The sequence below is a fragment of the Felis catus genome, chromosome A2, assembly GCF_018350175.1.
Source record: "Felis catus isolate Fca126 chromosome A2, F.catus_Fca126_mat1.0, whole genome shotgun sequence".
In the NCBI taxonomy this organism is placed as follows: Eukaryota; Metazoa; Chordata; class Mammalia; order Carnivora; family Felidae; genus Felis; species Felis catus.
In genome coordinates this window covers 7424338-7446757 of record NC_058369.1, presented here as the reverse complement: position 1 = coordinate 7446757, position 22420 = coordinate 7424338, and the positions used below count along the sequence as shown (strand labels likewise).

The 22420-nt window shown below is 55.7% G+C and overlaps 2 protein-coding genes and 1 long non-coding RNA gene across 4 annotated transcripts in view; 2 read left to right on the top strand and 1 right to left on the bottom strand.

The window, feature by feature from the left end:
• The window catches only part of OLFM2 (olfactomedin 2), a 60271-nt gene extending 58599 nt beyond the window's left edge, over positions 1-1672 (top strand). For both annotated transcript variants that reach the window (XM_006928398.5, XM_023245077.2), the window contains exon 6: positions 524-1672. In XM_006928398.5, the coding sequence (XP_006928460.4) occupies positions 524-1201 (678 nt within the window). In that variant the 3' untranslated portion in view covers positions 1202-1672. The remainder of the gene's footprint in view (positions 1-523) is intronic.
• Positions 1673-2381: 709 nt separating this feature from the next.
• LOC123382115 lies at positions 2382-5419 on the top strand. The gene is made up of 2 exons (XR_006590018.1): positions 2382-2453; positions 5162-5419. It is a non-coding gene; the product is annotated as an uncharacterized LOC123382115 (long non-coding RNA).
• PIN1 (peptidylprolyl cis/trans isomerase, NIMA-interacting 1) lies at positions 5304-17777 on the bottom strand. The gene is made up of 4 exons (XM_023245073.2): positions 17635-17777; positions 15377-15589; positions 6815-6925; positions 5304-5926 (listed from the first exon to the last, which is right to left on the bottom strand). Exons 1-4 carry the CDS (start codon positions 17690-17692, stop codon positions 5817-5819), a joined length of 492 nt encoding a protein of 163 aa, XP_023100841.1. The 5' UTR covers positions 17693-17777; the 3' UTR covers positions 5304-5816.
• Between the last annotated feature and the right edge of the window lie 4643 nt (positions 17778-22420).

Below are 22420 nucleotides of genomic sequence, written 5' to 3'. Positions count from 1 at the left end.
AATTCTTAGAGAGCCTTGGGCAGGTTCCTTAAGGTCTCTGAGCCTCGATTTCCTTATCTTCAAAATGGTCGTGATGCCGTTGGCATTAAGGGTTTTAAAGTGCTTATTAGCCCAGCAGTCTGCCCCAGGGAGGGCCATCTCGTGGCTACAGGGGTTGCCCACCGGCAGTGAGCGCAACTGACCTCATCACCCGAGGGCTGTCCGGTAACCGCTCACCGTCCCGTCTCCGATGACCGGTGAATTCCTGGGCCCCGAGAGTCACCAGGGGCTGCAACTTCCCCTGATCCTTAGGTAGCAAACACCATCCACTCGGTGTCTGTCTTAAGACCGGTGGCGGGTCCCGACCGAACGATCCTGCTACTGGGGCTCTGAGGGGTCATGAAGGGTCACCGGACATCCCACGGCTGACTGATGGCCACTCAGCGACTGCTGATCCCTAATGACCGTGGGTGGTTCCCGTGTGGTTGCTGGGGCCTTCGGGTCCCTGGCGGTGGTCCCGCAGCGACCAGCGGCTCTCTCGTAGGTCTGGTACATGGATGGCTACTACAAGGGCCGGCGGGTCCTGGAGTTCCGCACTCTGGGAGACTTCATCAAAGGCCAGAACTTTATCCAGCACCTACTGCCCCAGCCGTGGGCGGGCACGGGCCACGTGGTATACAACGGCTCCCTGTTCTACAACAAGTACCAGAGCAACGTGGTGGTCAAGTACCACTTCCGCTCGCGCTCTGTGCTGGTGCAGAGGAGCCTCCCGGGGGCCGGCTACAACAACACCTTCCCCTACTCCTGGGGCGGCTTCTCGGACATGGACTTCATGGTGGACGAGAGCGGGCTCTGGGCCGTCTACACCACCAACCAGAACGCGGGCAACATCGTGGTCAGCCGGCTGGACCCGCACACCCTCGAGGTCGTGCGGTCCTGGGACACCGGCTACCCCAAGCGCAGCGCTGGCGAGGCCTTCATGATCTGTGGCGTGCTCTACGTGACCAACTCCCACCTGGCCGGGGCCAAGGTCTACTTCGCCTACTTCACCAACACGTCCAGTTACGAGTACACGGACGTGCCCTTCCACAACCAGTACTCCCACATCTCCATGCTGGATTACAACCCCCGGGAGCGGGCCCTCTACACCTGGAACAACGGCCACCAGGTGCTCTACAACGTCACCCTCTTCCACGTCATCAGCACCGCCGGGGACCCCTAGGGGCCGCGGCGGCTCAGGCTGCCACACGAGGGCCGGGGCCCTTCTACCCCACCCGTGTCCCTTACTCTTTGTCTCCGTCCTGCCCTCGCTCTCCCCTGTCCCGTACGTTTTTTTCCTCTCCCTCCCGTTTGGCCGGGCTTTCCTTCTCTGCCTCCCCGTTTCTCTTAGTGCATCCTGTCTGTGTCTTTTCTCCTTTGTTGGTCTCGAATTTTGATCCTTCACTCTTTCTGCCTTTTTATTAGTGTCCGTCTCTTTTCATTGATCTGACTCTCCAGTTCTTTCCCTGTCTGCCTCTCTGTCTCTCTCTTCCTTCTTCCCCTCCCTCCTTGTTTCCCACTCCTTCCCCACTCCCTCACTCCATGCCCCGCCTCCCTGCCCCCCACTAAGAGTTGAGTGCATGGATCGGTTTCTTTTTTTATTTACACTCGTTCTTCCCGGGTTGCTGGAATAAACGGGACCTTTGACATTTGATGCTTTCGTTGCTCTGTTGTGTCCAGACGGGGCAGAGGAGGCCAGGTGGAGGGAGGCTCAGCCCCAGCCTGGAGACCCATCCCAGCTGGGCCCCCCTGTGTCCCATGCCACAAGCTGTCTGTCCCAAGCCCAGCCTCGGGGTGCGGCAGAAGGGGGGCACGGCTGGGCGAGCCCTTTGGGAAGACGGGCGAAGAGACCCCCATCCAAAGTTGCTTTGTTCGAAAACAATTTGTTTCAAAGCAATTTGATTCAAACAACCGAGAATTCTATCACAAAGATGAAAACAGGCCTCGGATGAATATTCTCCATCACTGGTTTTGCATCACTGAGCCATCTGGCAACTTTTTAAATGTGTGTGTGTGTGTGTGTGTGTGTGAGAGAGAGAGAGAGAGAGAGAGAGAGAGCGAGCGAGAGAGGGAGAGAGATTTTTTTTTTTAACAATTTGGCTGCTTTTAAGAATTTGGGTATGAGAGAGTGGGACACAATAGTATTTTTCCTTTTCTCTTTTTGCTTTGTGATTTCAAAATCATTTTACATGAGTTGCACCTGTTCCTAGTTCACTGAAAAAAAGAAACAGCCTGAAGGCGCACTGGGTACCTTCAGCCGACACACCCACACCCTACACCTGGAGCCCATTTACCTGGTGGGGGCTGGGGTATCGATGGGCCTAGAGCTCCTGGAGGGAAGGATGGGAAAAGCTAGGAAGTACGGGAGGCAGGAAGGTTCATGAGAGGGAGTTGAAGAGGTCGGAGAAGCAGAGGCCCATTCCTTAGGAGCCTTGGTAATGTGACTAAGGGTGGGGGCGCCGGGGGAGGTGTTGGGGGGTGGCGTGCACAGAAGGGAAAGAACAGATGAGGGCTTTATTTTAGCCAGATCCCTGGTGGCCGAGGTGAGACAGACTGCAGGAGAGGGTAGAGTCACCTCTGGGGCGGGTGATTGGGAACAAAGGTCGTGCTGACCACCACCCCACGTTCGCCCCACCACACGGCCCCCACTGAAGCCAGGGAGGAATATTACGCAAAGAGCCCCCACAGGCCTAGATCCCAGCCCACCGGGACCACGGAGGAGGCGAAACCGCTCTTCTGGGAGCTACCCCCCACCCCCATCTCTAATTAATGACCTCTGATTAAATCATCTCCGCTCCATGCTGCCATCTCCGGGAACTCGGGACACAGGGCCATGCTGCGAATGAAACCAATGAATAATAAATGGGACTGCCTAATGCACTCATTTAAAACCAATTTTTAAAGAAATCTTCAAGAAAAGCAATTAATTTCCATTTAAATTGACAAGTTTGACATTGAAAAAGAACTGATTCCCAGATAAGCCCACGGAGAGGCGCTTTGTACCTGCTTAAAAAAAAAAAAAACAAAAAAATCACAAAAAAAAACACAGGGCTGGGACACTTAGGTCCCCTGAGCCCCCGCCCCCATACATTGATTTGGAGGCAAATCCCTCAGATAGCTCACAGTGGGGGCGGGCAGAAGTTCATTGGTCTCTCCAACTCCCAAAGTAAGGTTGGGATTGAGGGCTGCTGAGTCTCTGTCCCAAACACACACAAACCTGGAACCGGGCACAGAATACCGGGCGGGCCGTGGGTGTCTGTCCCGTCGGTACGCCTGTCCTCCGAGTGATGCCCAGAGCGCCTGGCGCCCTCTCCCCCTGTCACACACAGAGGCAGGCCCCAGCACTCCTGCCGCTTGTTTGTAGCTTTTGTGCCAACCAAGGTAGGGCAGGAGAGGAATACCCCTCCTCCCCAGACCAGGCCAGGATCTGTGTGCCTTAGGCTGCCTGCTGCCAACTCTGGCTTTCCCCCTCCGGACGTGTGCCTGGCCACCCTGGAGAAGCTTCGTAGCCCATCTCGTGGCAGTGCCCGCGTCACCCTGAGTTGAGGTGACCTACTCCGGCCCTGCCACATGGCCACAGAAGCAGGAGCTGGTGCCTGTGGCAGGAGAGTGGAAACCACCCCCGTCCCCAGGGCATTTGGGGCGGGGAAATGCCCAACTAAAGGGCCAGGAGGGACGAATGCACCTTCGTCGTTCCCAGAAGGCCTGGGATTTACAGCCCCACCTGCAGGCAGGAGGCAGCGGGTGGGAATGTGCAGCAGGTGAGGGGAGCCACAGCCTGACACTGAGCCGACTCCGGGCACGTTTACTTAACAGCCATATTCTTTTGTTTGGACAAAGGGAGGAGGAGGTCCACGGAGGGGAGTGGTCACATCCAGTTGGGGGGACTCCCAGTGTCACCCAGGACACACACCTAGGGATAACTAGAGTCACATGGCCACACACACACACACACACACACGCGCCCAAAGTAACAGAGAATGCCACAAAGACCATTTCCCTGCCAACCCCACCCAGGAAAACACATCACACTCCCCAGCGGTGTCTCAACCCACCCCCTCTCCACACCCTCCCCCCTGCCCCGCCCTCTTTCCTGCCCCTTCCCAGAGGCTCTGCTGTCTCAGTGGGGTGGGGGTGGGGGTGGGTGAGCCCTCCGGGACCCCACAAAATTGTTGGTGCAAACGAGGGACGGGCTGCTGCCTGCCTCGTGGCCCCCGCAGGCGATGTTAAGATTCTGCTTGGAGGTGCAGCCAGCCCGCCGGCTCCCCCCACAGCCTGCCAGAGCCGAGGAAACCCATTAAACCTTCCTAATGACACTCTGGCAGGCAGTGAGCAGAGAGCGATCGCTCCAGAAACCAGCCAGATGGGAGTTGGCCCAGGTGACTGTTTATGAGACACAGTCTCGGGGGCCTCCCTTGGGGTCAGTAGGGCTGGGCAGGCCTTTATTTTGCTCAGGTCCCCGAGCCCTGCTAGCCTGCCATCCCCCACCCCCCGATCCGGACTGGTTCCCATTAACTGAGGGGGCAGAGTGGGTGAAACCCACAAACCCCCTGAATGAACTGGGCCCCCAGCCTAGGCCCTGGCACAGGGGCAGCTGTGAGGTGATGGAAACCAGGGGGCCACACCCGCAGGCCACCGGGCAGGTGCGTCCACCTGATGTGCCACAGGGATCCCCTCTGCTCCCAAGACAGCCTTTTACCCACGGTCCAGTCCAGGGACGCCCTCCTCCAGAGGGCCGGGCGGGACGCCCGCTCTCAGAGGTGCCCGGCAGTGGCCCTTCTCCCTTCCCGCCGGTTCCGTGTTGCTAAGGTAACAACATCTGAGGAGGAGGCAGGACCCAGGAACAACCTGCCAGAAGCATTTGCGGTAACAGGGAAGCAGGCATCAGGGTGCTGGATGTAATCTGTTCTATTTAGGAGCGGCCTGTGGAGGGTATGGGGGTGTGTGTGTGTGGAGGGCACCCAGCGCAGTGGGGGCGGGAGGCTTCAGTCTGGCTCTCCAAGGATCCCCTGCAGATCCCCAGCTCCACCTGGGTCTGCTGCATGCAGAGATGTGGGGCCAGTGCACTGCTCTTGCCTTCTAGAACATTCTTGAACACCCGAGTTCGAGGACCACTGGCGCTGACTGGTGTCTTCCCCGCTAGGAGCCCCCGGGGCCCAGGATGAAGAGGAGCTTCTCAGGGAGGAAATGCAGCTTGGACACTAGGGACGGCGGAACAGGACTGCCACTCCGACAGCTGCCCCCTCGCCTCAGCGGGGAGGGAACGAGACACAGGACAGCAGAGCAGTGGTTCCAAGTTTAATGGAGGGCAAGGGGGGTGCTGCACTGATGCTCAGCGAGGCCCCAAGGCGGCTGGGCGGCCCGGGCCCCAAGTGGAGCATGTGCTTTTTGCAATTGAATAGAGGAACATAGCATAACCAGAAACAACCGGGGGCCTCCTGCCCCCATCCTGGACTTGGGTCGGGGGACGCAGGGGGCAGCTCAGCTGACTAGGCCTTCTCTTTGGGACGGGTCACCCCCACCCCTTCTGTCTGGGAGCCTCCCCACGCAGCCGCCCTTCTCAAGTCAATTCCTAAAGGGGAGAGGAGTCTCGCAGGGACAGCCCCAACTGGGGGCAGAGAGGGAGCCCCCAGTGGTGAAGAGCTCCCCCACCCCCGGCCATTTTGGGAACAATAAATACTGTGACATTAGCAGGGAGGGGCACCTGGTGGCCAGCAGGGAGCAGCAGGGTCCGTGGGCCCAACCACCCGTCTAGCCCCGCCCTACCCTGCAGGCCGGGCCTGGGCCACCCACACCCCTCACTCCGTGCGCAGGATGATGTGGATGCCGGAATCCGTGAACACGGGCCCGCTCATCTCCCCCGTCCGCAGTGCAAAGGAGGCGTCTTCAAACGGCTTCTGCATCTGACCTGGGGAAGCGTGAGGGATGGGGCGTGGGGGTCAAGACATGGCCGCGGGCCACGACCGGGCAGGGCGGGCAGATGGGGCTCCCACCTGCGCCGAGCCTCCTGCTCATCCATCACGCGGTTTACGGCCCTGTCACTGTGGGGCGGCAGGGCCATTAAGAAGCCCCAGGAAGCCTGAGGACAGCATGAAGGATGGCAGGCAGAGGTGCTGCTGTGCACTCAGAGACACATTTCAGTGATGAACTCACCTCCCTGGGCCCCCCGATCCCAGCCCCCGCCACATCATCTGTCCTGCCTGCCTTGGCTCACAGCCCCTTGCCGACACCGCCCCCCTCCCGCCTCACCCCATCTCTGGCCCGGCCCTGATGCTCTGCAGACCCCAGTATGGAGGGGGAGAGGAGGAACAGGAGGGGGTGGTGGCTGATCTCCTCTGTTCCTCCCGTTGCACTGCCTGAGCCAGACAGGCCTAAAGCCAGGGCTGCTACCCTCCCCTCACCCTCCTCCCTTCTCTCCTGCTGTCCCCACTCCTGAAGGTGGTGTTGGGAGGGGCATTCTAGGGGACAGGCCCTGGGGCGCTCAGGGGACTCAGCCTTATACCCCCAACAGGAGGAGAGTACCTACCTTACTGGGTCCCTGATGGGGACAACTGCACAGAGACACGCAGACCGACCCCTCCACCCCAGGACTGAAGGACACCAGGCAGGAGGCTCTGTGGCCCAGCCACCCCCAAGCAGGGCAACCACTGAAGCTTGAGGGATTGTGCTGCCACCTGGTGGAGCCTCAAGGCTTCTGCAGCAGGGACCGCCCCTCCCAACCTCTACCTGGCTAGGGGACCCCCACTGATGGGACAGAAGCCCCCCCAGAGCTCGGCAGTGCCCATTCCTTGCGCACCTCTGCTGAAGGCACCCAGGTCTCCCCTGGCCTTGGCCGAGCTGCAGTCGCTGAACTGTGAGGCCAGAGATTCAAAGTCTTCCTCTCCTGACTTGATCTTCTGGATGTAGCCTGTAGACACACACGAAACGGGGACACACAGGGAGACGGCACGTCAAAGGCAGGCTGGGACGAGGTGGAGGGCTCCAGATGGAGGGCGGCATGCAACCCCTGCCCTACCTTGCACACATGCACATGTGAACACTGGCCTCACACACATCCACGAACGCCTCCCCACCCCCGACGTGTGTGCAGTCACACTGTCCAAGAAACGGTGCCTTCCACATGTGTGCACACCCTGGCCCTGCAGTGGCCTCGACAGCCATGCTGGGCTCGCCCCCATTCTTCCACCCCCGCTGTCACTTCCACCGCCTCCCCCCACAAACAGGACATGAACACAGCATGACCTCTTCCTACCCTGCACACATACATGGGGGAGGACAGCAGAAGGCTGGGCTGACATTGAAGAGAGATGCTGGGACCCAGGCTCCCCCTCCCACCCAGTCCAAGATCCCCCGGGGGCAGGGATGGGGAAACTTTCTAGAGACTTTTAGGAGAAAGGGAGGAGCCCGGGGGACCAGGCCAGCTCTGCCACAGGAGCCAGCTAACTCCTCAGCCCCTGGGCCTCAGTTGTCCAATGTATAGAAAGCGGGATGAAGGTCCAGGCTGCTCACTGGGGCATTGTGAAGAGACCACAAGGCAGCTTAGGTGGGACACGTGTTGTTCACGTTGACTATGGCCCCAGAGGTGGCTGACACAGTTCCCCCAGCTGCCCCTAAAGGATGTGTTGGCACCAGGCATTGGATTCACCCTCTGTGGGGTGTGAACTGTCCCCACTGGGCGCCGACTCTCCCTGCGGGGAGAGGGAGGCCGGGGGCAGCACAGCGCACCTGGGTGACTCACGTGTGGGGTGCAGAGCGCGCGGGAGGACTGTGTGTGCACCGTGGGGAGGAGCCCCCAGTCGCTGTGCAGTCCAGGCAGGAGCTCCTGCAGCCAGAAGCCATCCCTTCCTCCCCTAAATGCCTCCCTCCTGCTCCAACCAGCTGGCCTGGCACATGAGTGAGTGCTCCTGCTAGTCTGGTCCCTGCATCACCACCACCCCCCACCCCACCGCGGGTGCAGCCACTGGGCGGGGCCCCCAGGACATCCAGCCCCAGACCACCAGAATGGCCCTTCACCTCGAGCTGCTCCCACGTGGCTTCCCTGACAGCTACTCTCCTGGGGACATTCCACACACCCACCCAGCCCACACCGCAGGTGAGGATCACCTGTCCTACCTGCCAGTGCGTTTCTGAACACCACGGTGACACTCCCTCCACTGATCCTGTCTGAGCGCCAGAGACACTGCTGATTAATCTCTCTCTCGTGCACTGAAGCCGAGACCCAGGCAGGGCCATCTGCCTGACGCTGAGCTAGCGCAGACTTTGCGAGGACCACGACCAAAATACACAACCATGACCACACACGTATCATTCCATCTTGCTGCACGTCAAGGCAGCGACCGTGTCCTGGAACCTGATCTGCCTGGCTGCTTCCACGGCTGTCCCCACCACCCTGCCTGTCCCGTGTTCCTGTCACTCTCGTCATGTCCTGACCATCCCTTTGCCTCTGAACCATTAGCCACTTTCCGGCAGGCCACGGCGACACACAGCACGGTGCCCGGCACGGGGACCTTGACAAATGTCACTTGCTGTCACAATTCTCCCTTCTGTGAGGGCTGTGCATCCCAGTGAGAACGCTACCCCTATTTCTGTCCGATCTGCCCATCCCCGGTCTCCCTCGCCCGCACGTCTCAGTCTGGTCCGGCCGTCAGTGTGGTACGCTGCCTGGTCAGAAAGGCTCGCCGATGTCACACAAGCCCCACCCCCTGGAGGCTGTGGTGGCCTCTGCCTGTACCGCCCTGGTGTGGTCGAACACGTCCCTGGGGCGGCTAGGGGGCCCCCTGTGCCAGCTGTGTCCATCCGTGATCCAAGCTGAACCGGACGTCACGAACACAGGCCTCCTTCTGAATTCCCTGGACTTCTGCTGATCGTTCCTTGCCTCACCTGGGCAGCCTCAAGATTCTGCCTCCTTTCCTTTCTGTGTGGACCCCAATACGCTGGCCGGAGAATCCTGAGCGCGGTGCTCCCCGCTGTACCTGCCTGCCTCCGGGAAGCATAACTGTCCGCACAGGCCCCGCACCTGCAGGGCCAGGCCCAGCCCCCCGGCCCAGGGCGAGCCCCTCCTTGCCACATCCTCCAGCAGCTGGGGCCGGGAGTCAGCAGGGATCCCGGAGACTAGACGGCCTGGCCAAGGTACACATACGCTGAAAGCGGCCTAAAAATCTAATAAAAGGCAAGCTTTTACCCGCCACCATTCACAGCACCCAAATCTTTCCCTGGCCAACCAACTCTCAGAAAACATTCTGCTTGGACAGGAGCCTTAAGTGACTTAAAAACAAAACAAAACAAAACAGGGGCGCCTGGGTGGCTCTGTCGGTTAAGCGTCCGACTTCAGCTCAGGTCATGATCTCACGGTCCGTGAGTTCGAGCCCCGCGTCGGGCTCTGTGCTGACAGCTCGGAGCCTGGAGCCTGCTTCGGATTCTGTGTCTCCCTCTCTGTCTCTGCTCCTCCCCTGCTCGTGCTCTGTCTTTCAACAATAAGTAAATGTTAAACAAAAAAATTAAAAACAAAACACTCCTTTCCAATCTCCCCTTTCTAGAAGTTGACCTTCAGGAGTCTGGCCCACAAGCCAAGATGCGAGGGAACCCTCAGAACCCTGTGCATCCCCTCAGCTCAGTATTACCCCATCCCCCATGACGCCCCTCCCAGTCCTGCCCTGCCCCCAGCACCTCAAGGCCTTTGCTTAATGGTCTCCTCCTGTCTGCTGTCCTCTGGCCTCACTGAGGAGCCTTTCCTAAGACCCCCACTGCATGAGGAAGCCTCCGTGCGTTTACCAATGTCCTGTCTGTGGTCTGTCAGTCACCTCATACTGAGAGGGCAGGGCTGGGTTGGCCTTGCTCACTGCTGGGTTCCCAGTTCCCAGCTCTGTGCCCAGAACAGGTGCTAATGCTGAAGAAATTCATGAATAAATGAGACAGAAACAGGCCACGGGGAAGGAGGGACAGGGATCCCCCTCAGCTCTTCAGGCAGAAATGCTGGAACCTCGTGTCTTTTTTTTGTGCATCTCAGTTCCAAATGCTCAAGAGGGTGAAAAGGAAACCCTCCCCTGCCCGCCTGGCAACGCCCTGGCCTAACCTGCCCACATCAACACCCCTCACCAAGACGGCACCCATCCAAAGGGGCTCCAGTTGAGAGCGAGGCAGACCCAGGGGCAGCCTCTCAAGGACCTCCCAGTCTGGAGTGGGGAACTTCCACCTGCTTCAGGAAGGGCAGATCAGGAGCCCCGGAAACCGTGTGCACGACAGCAGGGCACCTGTCGCTGCTGACAGATCACGGGCTGGCCGGCTCAGTGCGTCTCTGAGGCTAAGGAGGGTAAACTCTGGACCCCAACTGTTGCATTCAGACCTCAGCTCTTCCCATCCTGAGCTCTGTGACCCTCTGTGGGGGTGACTGCCTCTCGGAGCCTTACTTGCCTGGCCCGTAAAATGGGCTGATTACAGCAGCTCCCACCAGAAGGGCTACCAGGAGGGGTAGTTACTGCTGGAACAGTGGCTGGGGTGAAGCAAGCCTGACAGTTACTACTTGTCAGTCCATATGTCAGGGACTGAATTGTGTCCCCCCAAATTCATATGTTGAAGCTTCAACCCCCAATGTGACTGTATTTGGAGATGGGCCTTCATGCAAGTAATTAAGGTTAAATGAAGTCACAGGGGAGGCCCCTGATCCCATAGGATTAGTGTCCTTATAAGAAGAGACACCAGAGAGCTCCGTCTCTCTCTCCACACGTGCACACGCCAAGGAAAGGCCACATGAGCGCGCGGCGAGAAGGCAATTGTCTCCAAGCCAGGAAGAGTCTTTGCCAGAAACTGGATTGGCCAGAACCTTCATCTCAGGGGTGCCTGGGCGGCTCAGTCAGTTGAGTGTCTGATTTCAGCTCAGGTCATGATCTCACAGTTTGTGGGTTCAAGCCCCGCACTGGGCTCTGTGCTGACAGCTTAGAGCCCGGAGCCTGCTTCAAATTCTGTGTCTCCCTCTCTCTCTGCTAACGCTCTTTCTCAAAAATAAACAAACATTGGGGCGCCTGGGTGGCTCAGTCGGTTGGGCGTCCGACTTCGGCTCAGGTCATGATCTCGCAGTCTGTGAGTTTGAGCCCCGCGTCGGGCTCTGTGCTGACAGCTCAGAGCCTGGAGCCTGTTTTGGATTCTGTGTCTCCCTCTCTCTCTGACCTTCCCCCGTTCATGCTCTGTCTCTCTCTGTCTCAAAAATGAATAAATGTTAAAAAAAAAAATTTAATTAAAAAAAATAAACAAACATTAAAAAAAAAAAAGAAAAAAAAAAAAACCTTCGTCCCAGACTTCCAGCCCCAGAACTATGGCAAATAAATACCTAGTCTGTGGTATTCTGTTAGAACACCCCGAGCTAATACACCATAATCATTTAGGTGAAAGTGAGTGAATAATGGGGTGGCCTCTGACTCTAAAAAGGTTCAGGGACAAACTAGGGAAGGGGCCTGGACAGAGAAAAAGGTGACAGGATTAGGTCTGCTGTCCCAAAAGACCCAAGATCCAGAAGGAGGAGCCCAGGGAGGCCAGAGACCCAGCCTGAAGCCAGCACCCACCCCACACCTAACTAATCCATTACCCAGTCCTCCTGATTCTGCCTTCTCAACTCTCCAGAATCTGCTCCCGTCACCCCTCCCTGGCCCGTGAGGTCACACTGCTCGGAGCTGCAGGGCCCCCAGGCCATCCATGCAGGTACATGCAGCCAGCCCCTGCAATACTCCTGAGTCACTGACCTTGTGTGGGGACACTAGGTCAAAGGTGCTCACTGACCCTCAGACCCCGGGTGTGAGTATGTTTGAGGGGACTGCTGCTCACACCGGGGCCTCCCTGGGACCCTCAGGGACGGGGAGCAGGTGGAGAGGGCTTCTCCACAGCCCAGCCTCCTTACACAAGGACACTGGCAATGACAGGCAGCTGGTCCTCAGATCCCTGACAGGGCCTGGCCGTAGCCCAGCAGCTGCAGTGGAGCCGACGCTGGGAAAAGGTGCCTCAGCAGAAAATGCGCACACTGGTTCTTACTGCGGGCAGCCCGTCCCCTCGGGGCAGTGGGGGAGCGCCGGATCTAAATGGGTACTGGTGAGAGTCAACCCCAAATCCTGATCTCCTGATCACCCGGACCGAGCCCAGGACGCAGGGAACATCCACCTTCACGAAGAGAAAACCGGGCCCCGACACCCCAAGCTTGCTGACACGGCACACCCGAGCGTCTGGTTACGAAGCGCACCGCGGCCTGGGCCATCTCACTGCGCTCTCCTAACGACCCCCCGGGAGCCTGTGCCAGCCCCCCCCCCCCGCTCCAAGACGCCGAGTCAGCAGGCCAGGGTCACCGGAGGGTCTGCACGCTGAGCGCACCAGGCTCCCGAGCCCCTGCCTAGACCTCCGCGCCCGGCCACGCGTGCCCGAGTGACAGGGGTCGTGTGGGGACAGCAAGCGCCAGGCACTGAGCCCAGTGCTCTGCTGGGCAGTCAGCTGCCGGCCCCTGGATCTCAGGCCATCCTGTCTCCATTCTACAGATGATGCAGCTGAGGCTCAGAGAATAAAGACACTTGCTCAAGGCCTCACAGCTGGCACCAGGCTCCATCTCCGTGTGACTCCGGGACGGGCCACACTGCTTCTGACCTTACCCTACTCCCACCCAACTAATCCGTTACCCAGTCCTCCTGATTCTGCCTTCTCAACTCTCCAGAATCTGCTCCCCTCACCGCTCCCTGGCCCAGCAGGTCACACTGCTCGGAGCTGCAGGGCCCCCAGGCCATCCGCGCAGGTACGTGCAGCCAGCCCCTGCTAACACCCCCGAGTCTGCGCCAACTTAAGGTTAGGCCCCAGAGCCCGGCTACTTCCTGGGAGCACCTCCCAGTTACCCCTTTGCCAAGGCCTAAGCTGACCTCAGCACCCCCACCCCCACTCCCACCACAGTATCAGCCCACCAGGCACACACTCATCCCTCCTGGAGACGGGGAGGCACCCTCACCTGCCCCTCCTAGGCAGTCCCCAGGGTGTGACAGCCTTCCTTCCAAGCTGCGCTCAGATCTCCCCGTGCCCACCTGCCTCAGCCTCCTGCCATCTCTCGCCAGGATCGTCCCAAGGGTCTCCCTCTCTGGCCTGGGTGCTCTGCTGAACCTGGACCCTCTCACAGTTGCCCCCAACAGCTCTTCCTCGGGCTCCTCAGATTTCAGGAGTCCCTCCCCGGACTGCGCCCCTTCCTGAGTCCCCTCCGCCAGTGGTGGCACCTCCTGTCACTCGATCTCCAAATGCCTATTACCTCTTGCCCACTCTCGTGGCTCCAAAAGCCTCAGGACAGGGACCATTTGAGCTGGGAGGACTCGAGAAGTCCCCTCGTGATTCTCTGGGCTTTCCCCACCTACTTCCTCTGCTTCCCCTGAGGCGGGCAGACCCCCCCTCATCGCTCACTGCTAGACCCAACCAGCTGGGCTCCGGGCACCCCCGGCCTCCCGGGCCCTTCACCCTCCAGCCACACAGCTCTCTCCTGAAAGCAAAGCGTCACAGGCCCAGCCCCCAGGCACATGGAGCCGTGTGTTTCCTGCCGTCTCCAGAAAGGACCCAAACTCTTCAACTCATTCAGAGCCCTCCTCAACCTGGCTGGGACATGCCCTTGAAGGGTCTTTCCCCAGAGTCCTGGCTACAGCCTTGCCCTAGGCCTTTACTTCTGCCATTTCCTCTGCTAGGAATCCTTCTCGCTTCCTGCTGCTTCCTGAAACAATGCTGTGAGCAGGGACTCTAGGCCAGGCTGTGTGTTGAACGCTGGGAATATGGTGGGAAGAAAGCCAGTCCCTGCCTTCACGGAGCTCAGTCCAGATTCTGTGCATGAACTCTGCTTCTCTCTATAATGCTGAGGTAGGAGGCTCACAGGGGCCATGCATGGATCGTGCTAGACACCGTGGGGGGGGGGGGGGGGTGCGTGGGTTTGGGTAAGTAATATCCTATAGGCCAAATACTGGGATGGGATAGTAAAACAGCCAATACTGACCAAGTGTGCACTTGGCCAGGCCTGGGCTAATAACAACCACCCTAATGACCGCCAGCAACTAGAGAACATTTCCTGGACACCAGGAACTGTTATTCAGGCTTTACTGCATTAGGTCAGAGTGCTCACAACTACCCTAGGAGATAGGTTCAATGGTCAAAATACTCATTTTACAAGTCAAAAGACAGGTTCAGAGATGTTAAGTAACTTTCTCAAAGTCACAGAGCCAGGGCTGGGGCAGAGCCAGATGGGAACCCGGGCTGTCTGGGTCTGGGTAAGGCACTGGTTATATGGGGTAAGAGCAGCCCAGGAGGGGTCTGGGGTCTGCGGTGGCAGAGCCTGGATGGATGATAAAACCACACGCGAGATCCAGACCGGCACCACCCAAAAGAACTTGCCGTAAGGATAGAAATGTTTTCTATCTGCGCTAAGATGGCAGCCGCTGGCCACATGTGGCTACTGAACACCTGAAGTGCAGCCAGTGTGAGGAATAGTCTCTAATATTAGTTTTAATTAATTTAAGTGAAAACAGCCTTGTGTGGGGAGTGGCGGCCATACCCAGCAGCTCTACACCAGGGTTTACAACTTATGGCCCCTAATGAGCTAAGTTCTGCTTTTGTAAATAAAGTTTTATTGGCACATACACAGCCGTTTGTTTACATATTATCTCAAGCTGCTATCAGTTACAAAGCAGAGCCGTATGCCTATAAAACCTAAACTATTTATTACCTGACCTTTTAAGAGAAAGTCTGTCTGCTCACTACTGCTTAGACCATGGAGGAACCATGGAACAGAGACAGGAACAGCCTCTTCTCTCAGGGCAGAATTAATTAACCAAAGTCTGCCAGCAAGTTCTAAGCTGCTACCTTTCCAACCTCTCTCCTGACCCACCCACATATGTGCCCCAGAACCCTGATCGATGACATTACCAGCAACAATAACTCCCACTGGCCAAGGGCCCACCGTGCACCAAACACTCTCACCTCACTGAATCCTCACCATGGGCCTCAGAGGCAGGTGTGTGACGGTGCCCATTTTACAGAGGTGAAAACTGAGTCTCAAAGGAGGTTGCACAAGTCCCCCAAGGTCACAGAGCTTATGGGGCATGGCTACCATCTGAACCCGGGTCTGCAAGACCCCAAGGCTGGGCCCTCCCTTCCTAACCTGGCTCACCCTCCCAATGCCAGAGAGAAAGAAAAAGGAGAGACAGCTGGGTGGGCGAGGCTCAGGTCGGGTACAGGCACTTCTGTGTCAGCCAACGCTGACGGCTGAATTAGCTGGGGTGATTTCCACAAGGCCAGCTCTGGCCCCCAAGGAGCGGAGACCCCTCCACCCTCCACACCCCCCCCCCAACCCGTTTCCAGCCCTGGTCACCATTAATCAGCTCCAGGGCCTCCTCCTTGGTCCTGGTGATCTTCTCCTGCCGCCAGGACGAGGGCCGCCGTGACTGGCTGTGCTTGACGAGCAGGTGTGAGCATCGGACCCTGGTGGGCTCGCCCTGTCCATTTTTGCCGCCGCTGCTGCTGTTGCCACTCGGCCGCTCCCACTGGCTGGCGTTAGTGATGTGATTAAAGTAGTACACCCTGCCTGGAGTGGGGGGGGGGGGGGGGGGGGAGGAATTCAGCTGGGACCCGCTCACAGGACGCCACCCTGAGGCCAAGATAAGGGACTGGCCGATGGGATGCCTTCATGCAGCAAATCCACTGTGTCCTACACCACGTGCCACTGGCCCCCCAGGGAGCTAACATTCTAGGTGGGGGCAGAGAGGCACCAGACAAGCAAATAAGACAACATCACAACTTTAGTTATTGGTAACTTCAGGGAGGAAAATAACCCAGGGTGACAGAAGAGAGGAAGCCAGGGGGACACGGAGCGGATCGGAGCACGTACTCGGCAGCCAGACTGCCTGTCCAAATCTGGCTCTGTCACTCGCTGGATGAACTCCCCTCCCCGGGCCTCCACGTTCTCAACGCATAAAATGGAGACACCGGTACCCGCCTGTCGGGCTGTTCGAAGGGAATGAGTTCGCATCTGTAACATGCTCAGGATAGTGGCCGGTACACCTGAAGAGTGTGATAGCTATAACCTCCATTTTAGAGACGACAAAAACGAGGCCTCCCTTTCCCCATCTTTGGTAACGCTTCCTGAGTATAAACTCTGCTCCAGGAACACCGGGTTGGAGGCAGAAATTACACCCAGGGTGTCAAACACAAAAGCTCTCTTCTTAATCCGTACTCAGTGCACAGTGCTGCACAACTAGGGACCGGCACGGCTGGGGGCCAGACATTACCCAGGGCCTGAGGAGCATGAAGGAGTGAAGGCTGCAAAGAAGAAGACTGAAGTAGGACCCAGTAGAGCCCAGGCACCATTCCGGGGGCTGACATTTTGCCTGGGCTGCGTGGACAACTTGCACCTTGCACCAGGAAGAGCTGAATGTCACCCCTGAGGAAGACCATCAGGGAGGGAGGGGGCAGGCAGAAAAGGCAAGAGAGGGGGCCCAGAACTGGGCCGAGCATCAGATTCATCACGAGGTTGCAGCCACAGAGCGGGGCTGGAGCAGGCTGGGTGAGAGCTGAGCCACTGACCGACTCTAAAACCTTGGCAACGGCCTCTATCCCCCCCGAACCTTGGTTTTCTCATCTGAAAAGAGGGAGTGAAGCGAAAGAATAAGGACATAACTTCATGGGGTTAATGTGGAGAATAGTGATGGTACACGTGAAGCGGTCACCAGAGTGCCTGGCATTCAATTAACAGAAATAACTGTGACTGCAATTTTTATGGGTTATGGAGGCGGTGCAGTGAAATGCTGGGCCTGATCCTCAGGAGTTTGCGGTGACAAGGGCAGGGGGCTCTGCAGTCAGACTGACTGGGTTCTAATCTAGCCCCTGCCCCCCTGGAATGAATGACCTTGGGTGAGTTCCTTAAGTTTCCCGACCTCAGTTTCCTCACCTGCAAAATGGGGATAGTAACTACCTACCTCCTACAGTTGTGGTCATTCAGAGAGCGAGAGAGAGAACACACTTAAAACACCTGGCACAATGCTGGACGGTGAGATGAACGCGCCCTGTTATTGATATTATTATTGTGGATAAGCCTGAAATCGGGCTCCCAGCCCAGGGACCATCCTGAGGCAGAACACCACCGAGAGGATATCGCAGACTCAGCATTAGGTGGGTATGGCAGGAATAGGCTGTGCACCCGAGGCCGAGCACCACCCTGGAGCCACGCCCTGAGCATGGGGTTGGGGTGTCCTTCCCCAGGAGTGTCCCCCGGGCCCAGCGGGGTGCACAGGCGTTCCCCGGGGACGTCAGGTGCATTAGGCCAAAAGGTGTCAGCCGGATGGGCAGGGCTAGGGCCATCACCCGGGGGACTGTTCCGGAATCACGGGCCCTTTACCCCCCCGGCAGCGCGCAGGGTCTCTCCGGGCCCGCCCCTTGCCTCAGTTTCCTCCGGCATCCCCGCTCCAGAGGTTCGCAGCCCCCACGGGGCGGGCCCGGGCCGTTACCCTGGGAAGACGCGGAGAAGCCAAGACCCCACGGGAATCGGGCGGCGGCGCTGCGCCCGAGGGGCGAGCTCGAGCCCTGCTTCCGCGGGCCCGCGCGGCCCCGCCCCAGCCCCGACCCCCGCGGCACCTGAGCTGCGGCTCATGCGCTTCTCCCAGCCGGGCGGCAGCTTCTCTTCGTCCGCCATCTTCCCTCCTGCCGCAGCGCCCGCTCCGCCTCCGCCGCACCGCCTATGCCGCCCGCGCCCACCCACCGCCGCCGCCGATTGGCTCGGAGCTCCTCGCATCGGGGCCTGGCGACGATGCTCATTGGGCACCCCAACGGTCCGGAGAAGTGTTCTGGCCTCCTATTGGGTAGCACCAAGACTGGGCGGATCCTCCCCTCATTTTACCTGGGTCCCGCCCCCGTACGGCCTCACCTCGGTCCCGCCCCCTTCCTCACTCGGCCCCTAACTGGTAGAGAAGGGAAAGGAGCCCGTCCTTCTCAACGCCCTTTGGCGAGCTACAAAGAAGTCCCGACCCCATCTTTTGCGTCCTTCGCCACAGGCCCCATCCGATTGGTCCCTGCGTCAGTATCCCGCCTTCCTAAACCGTTCCCGCAACCCCCCATGCGGAAGTGCCTGGGTGGTTTGGGGGTGACGGCAGCCCACGAGGTGTTTGAAAGAGTTGGTGCTGCCTTAGTTGTTGCCATAGCGACGTGGTCGCCTTGGTGATGAGCCGCGAAGAACCCAGAAGCCTAAATTTGGCTCCTCCATCCTCCCTCTACCCACCTGCTTTCTCCAGATGTCCAAAACTATCTTCCCACCTCTCTCTCTCTCTCTCTCTTTTTTTTTGGGGGGGGGGGGGGGGCAAGGCTAACCCTGTCCGATGCCACTGACCCAAACATCTTCTACTTCCTTTGGAACCTACTTTACTTAGGTCCTTGCCTCTCAGTCTGGCTCTTGCCTCTGTCCTGGGTGACTGGTGGGTGTTGGCATTACCACTTAGCTAGGGACACAGGAGGACCCGCCGATAGGAGGATGGTGAGCTTGGTTTGAATCCATTTAAAGTTGAGTGTGCACCTGTGGGACACTGAGGAAGTGCCTGAGGACGGGCTGGAGACAGATATGAGAGGCACAGACACCAACAGGGAAGAGTACGATGATAGTTCATCTGGAACTAGACCCATGTGACCATTAAAAAGAATGGGGCGCAGTGATATGAAATACAGGGAAATATGTCTACAAGGAACCTGAGACAGGATGTAGTAGGTTAAGAGCATTGAGCCAGATTACTTTGGTTCAAAGCCCAGCCCTCCATTTGCTATCACCTTGAACAAATTACTTAACCTCTGTGCTTCAGCTTCTCCATATGCAAATGAGGATAAGAAATAATATCAGGGGTGCCTGGGCGGTTCAGTCGGTTAAGCATCCAACTTGATTTTGGCTCAGGTCATGATCTCATGGCTCATGGAATTGAACCCCACGTCTGGCTCTACAATGAGCATGGAGTCTACCTAAAAATCTGTCTCTCTCAAAAAAAGAGATGATTTTCAACTTAGTGCAGAGTTGCAAAAATAGTGTAGATTTTTCATATACTCTTTACCCAGCCATCTCTTATATTAACATCTTACATAATAATAGAACAGAGGTAGGGCACCTGACTGGCTTAGTCGATGGAGCATGTGACTCTTGCTCTTGGGGTCATGAATTCAAACCCCACATTGTGTATAGAGTTTGCTTAAAAATAAAATCTTTAAAAAAGTAAATAATGAAACAGAGATCACCAGGGGTGATTTTGTTCCCCAGGGGACATTTGACAAGGTCTTAAGACATTTGGGGTTGTCACAAATGGTAGGGAGGGAGATGCTACTGGCATTTCGTAGGTAGAAGCCAAGGATGTTGTTTAACATTCTACAAGGCACAGCATCCTCAACAAAGAATTATCCAGCCCCAATGTCAACTGTGCCAAAGCTGAGAAACCCTGCCTTAGAATAATGATCAAACATTTGTAAATACAATTGGAAATCAACATTAGTACAATACCATTAATTAAACTAAACTCCAGAAAAGAATTTCCCCAGCTTTCCCAGGATCCACATTGTCATGTCTCCTTAGTTTCCTCCAGTACATAACATGTAGGTCTTCTCTTGTCTTTCATGACCTTTGATACTTTCAAAAAGCAGAATGTCCCTCATTCTGATATTTTGTGGTAATAGGGTTTGTCTGATATTTTTCTCATGATCTGATTGAGGCTATGTGTTATTGGGAAGGATATCCAGGGACAATGTGCCCTTCTCAGTGCATCATACCAGGTGATCAATGATGTTGCAGTGTATTACTAGTTGCATTAAGGCATCTTTTGCTGCAAAACAAATTATCCCACAATTTAGTGGATTCACACTAATATTATTTCAGTTTCTATGGGTCAGGAATCCAGGCACAGTTTAGCTGGTGTCAGCAGAAAAGGCTGTGGTCTCATCTGAAGGCTTGACTGGAGCAGGATCTACTCCCAAGCTCCTTCATGTGGTTGCCTGAAGGATTTAGTTACTGAGGGGATGACAGACTGAAGAAGAGTTCCTCACTAGCTATTGGCTAAGGGCCTCTCCGTAAGGCAGCTGGCTTTCATCAATGAGCAAGTGAGAAAGCAAGAGAGCAGGCAAAACAGAAACCACAGTCTCTTTGCAACTTAATCTCAGAAGTGATATCCCATCACTTTTGCCATGTTCTATTTGTCAGAAGCTAGGTCTGGTCTATGCTCAAGAGGAAAGGGTTACACAAAGATGTGAATACTGGGACAAGAGGATCATTAGGACCATCTTAGATAAGTCTGCCTACCATTCGTGATGTTATTAACTTTGATTGATTGGCTAAGGCAACTATTTTCCTTTTCGTAATGAATTACTTTTTGGGAGATACTTTGAGACTGTGCAAATATCCTACTTCTGCTTAAACTTTTGCCCACCAATCTTAGCATCTATTGGTGTTTCTGGTCTACAGTAGTTCTTACTATGGTGATTTATTTCCCTTTTTCCTTCTACATTTAACTGGAATCTTTTTGTAATAAAGAGTTGTTCCAGGGCACCTGGGTGGCTCACTCAGTTGAGCATCAGACTTCGGCTCAGGTCATGATCTCATGGTCTGTGAGTTCGAGCCCCGCGTCAGGCCCTGGGCTGACAGCTCAGAGCCTGGAGCCTGCTTCAGATTCTGTGTCTCCCTCTCTCTCTGCCCCGCCCCTGCTCATGCTGTGTCTCTCTGTCAAAAATAAACATTTAAAAAAATTTTTTTTAAATAAAAGAGTTGTCCCTTCTCCCCATTTACATATTAAATTATTAAAAAAATTTTTTTAATGTTTATTTAGTTTTGAGAGAGACAGAATGTGAGTGGGGGAGGGGCAGAGAGAGAGGGAGACACAGAGTCTGAAGCAAGGTCCAGGCTCTACACTGTCAGCACAGAGCCCGATGTGGGGCTCGAATCCGCAAACCGTGATATCATGACCTGAGCCAAAGTCGGATGCTTAACTGACTGAGCCACCCAGGCGCCCCTATATATTCAATTATTTATTGATACCAGCATGGGCTCAAAGATATTTGTTTTCTTCTGTTTATAGTCCGATACTATCATTATTTTGTTGTGCACATTGTTCCAAATTTGGCCACTGGGAGCTCTTTCACAGGTTGGCTTCTGTGCCCTTTCTACATGCTCTCATCCTTTTTATTTGAGCACTTCCTACCTCCTGGCACCACAAGATATTCCAGGCTCAGCTTGTATATTCTCTGTCCCAGCTCTGGAACCAATCACTTCTGCAAGCCTTGGTTCCTTTCATTGGAGAATGGTATTTAGAAACCAAGATCTAGGTGCTGGGTATGTCCATTGCTACTGGGGTGTCACTCATTTGGGCCCAAGTGGATAAAGCAAGGAAATATATGTGTATACATAGGTATCTGCACACTAAACTACAAACATGAGTCCATACTGCTGCTTCCCACTCTAATCCAGCCTCGCAGGGCTGGATTATTCTATCTCCTTCCGTCCCACCTTGTTTGTAACTTCTTTCTCCAGCAGTGAGAAATCTGGCTTTCACTATCTACAATATATTTCTTTACCCCTCTGTTCCACCCTGTGTTTATGTATGTTCAAAAGTCGTTCCAGAATTGCTCAGTCACAATGCTGTGAGGAATTTATTTAACTAGAGTACAGTGTTTGTGTATAATTGTTTTTGTCTTTAGCCTTACAGTATCCAGTCAAATGCTTTTTCCGAAGTTGTTTGGGTCAGCTCCTTTCTCCTCACCCCTTTAGGTGTAGTCATGTGATTCACTTATAATACAGGCTGCATTCCATCTTTCCTCCTACATCTTGAGTGACAAATGCAAAGTCCTGCAGCCACAGTTCCAGACAGGGGAGTTCCATCATCACAAATCCCTCCTACTGCCTTTTTGTGTAAAAAAAGCAAAACAAGCAGATATCGGTAAAAAAAAAAAACAAACTAATGAAGAATGAGATAATTTATATAGAAAGGTGAAAACTAAAGCATAAAAAACAAAGCTACTGGGGTGTCCAGCTGGCTCGGTCAGTGGAGCATGTGACTTGATCTCGGGGTCATGAGTTTGAATACCACGTTGGGTATAAAGCCTACTTAACAAAAAAATAAAGCACTGAAGAGTGTATATCACAGAACACATAATTATCCCAATTGTATAAAAACTACAGGTTGTATTTCAGATTTCTGGATTCACTCAAATATGTTAACAATTGTTACTGGCGGGAGGGGTGCTGTTGAGAAATAAGAAACTTAGGGGTGCCTGGGTGGCTCAATGGGTTAAGCGTCTGACTTCGGCTCAGGTCATGATCTTGTGGTTTGTGAGTTCGAGCCCTGCATCAGGCTCTGTGCAGACAGCCCAGAGGCTGGAGCCTGCTTCGGATTCTGTGTCTCCCCCT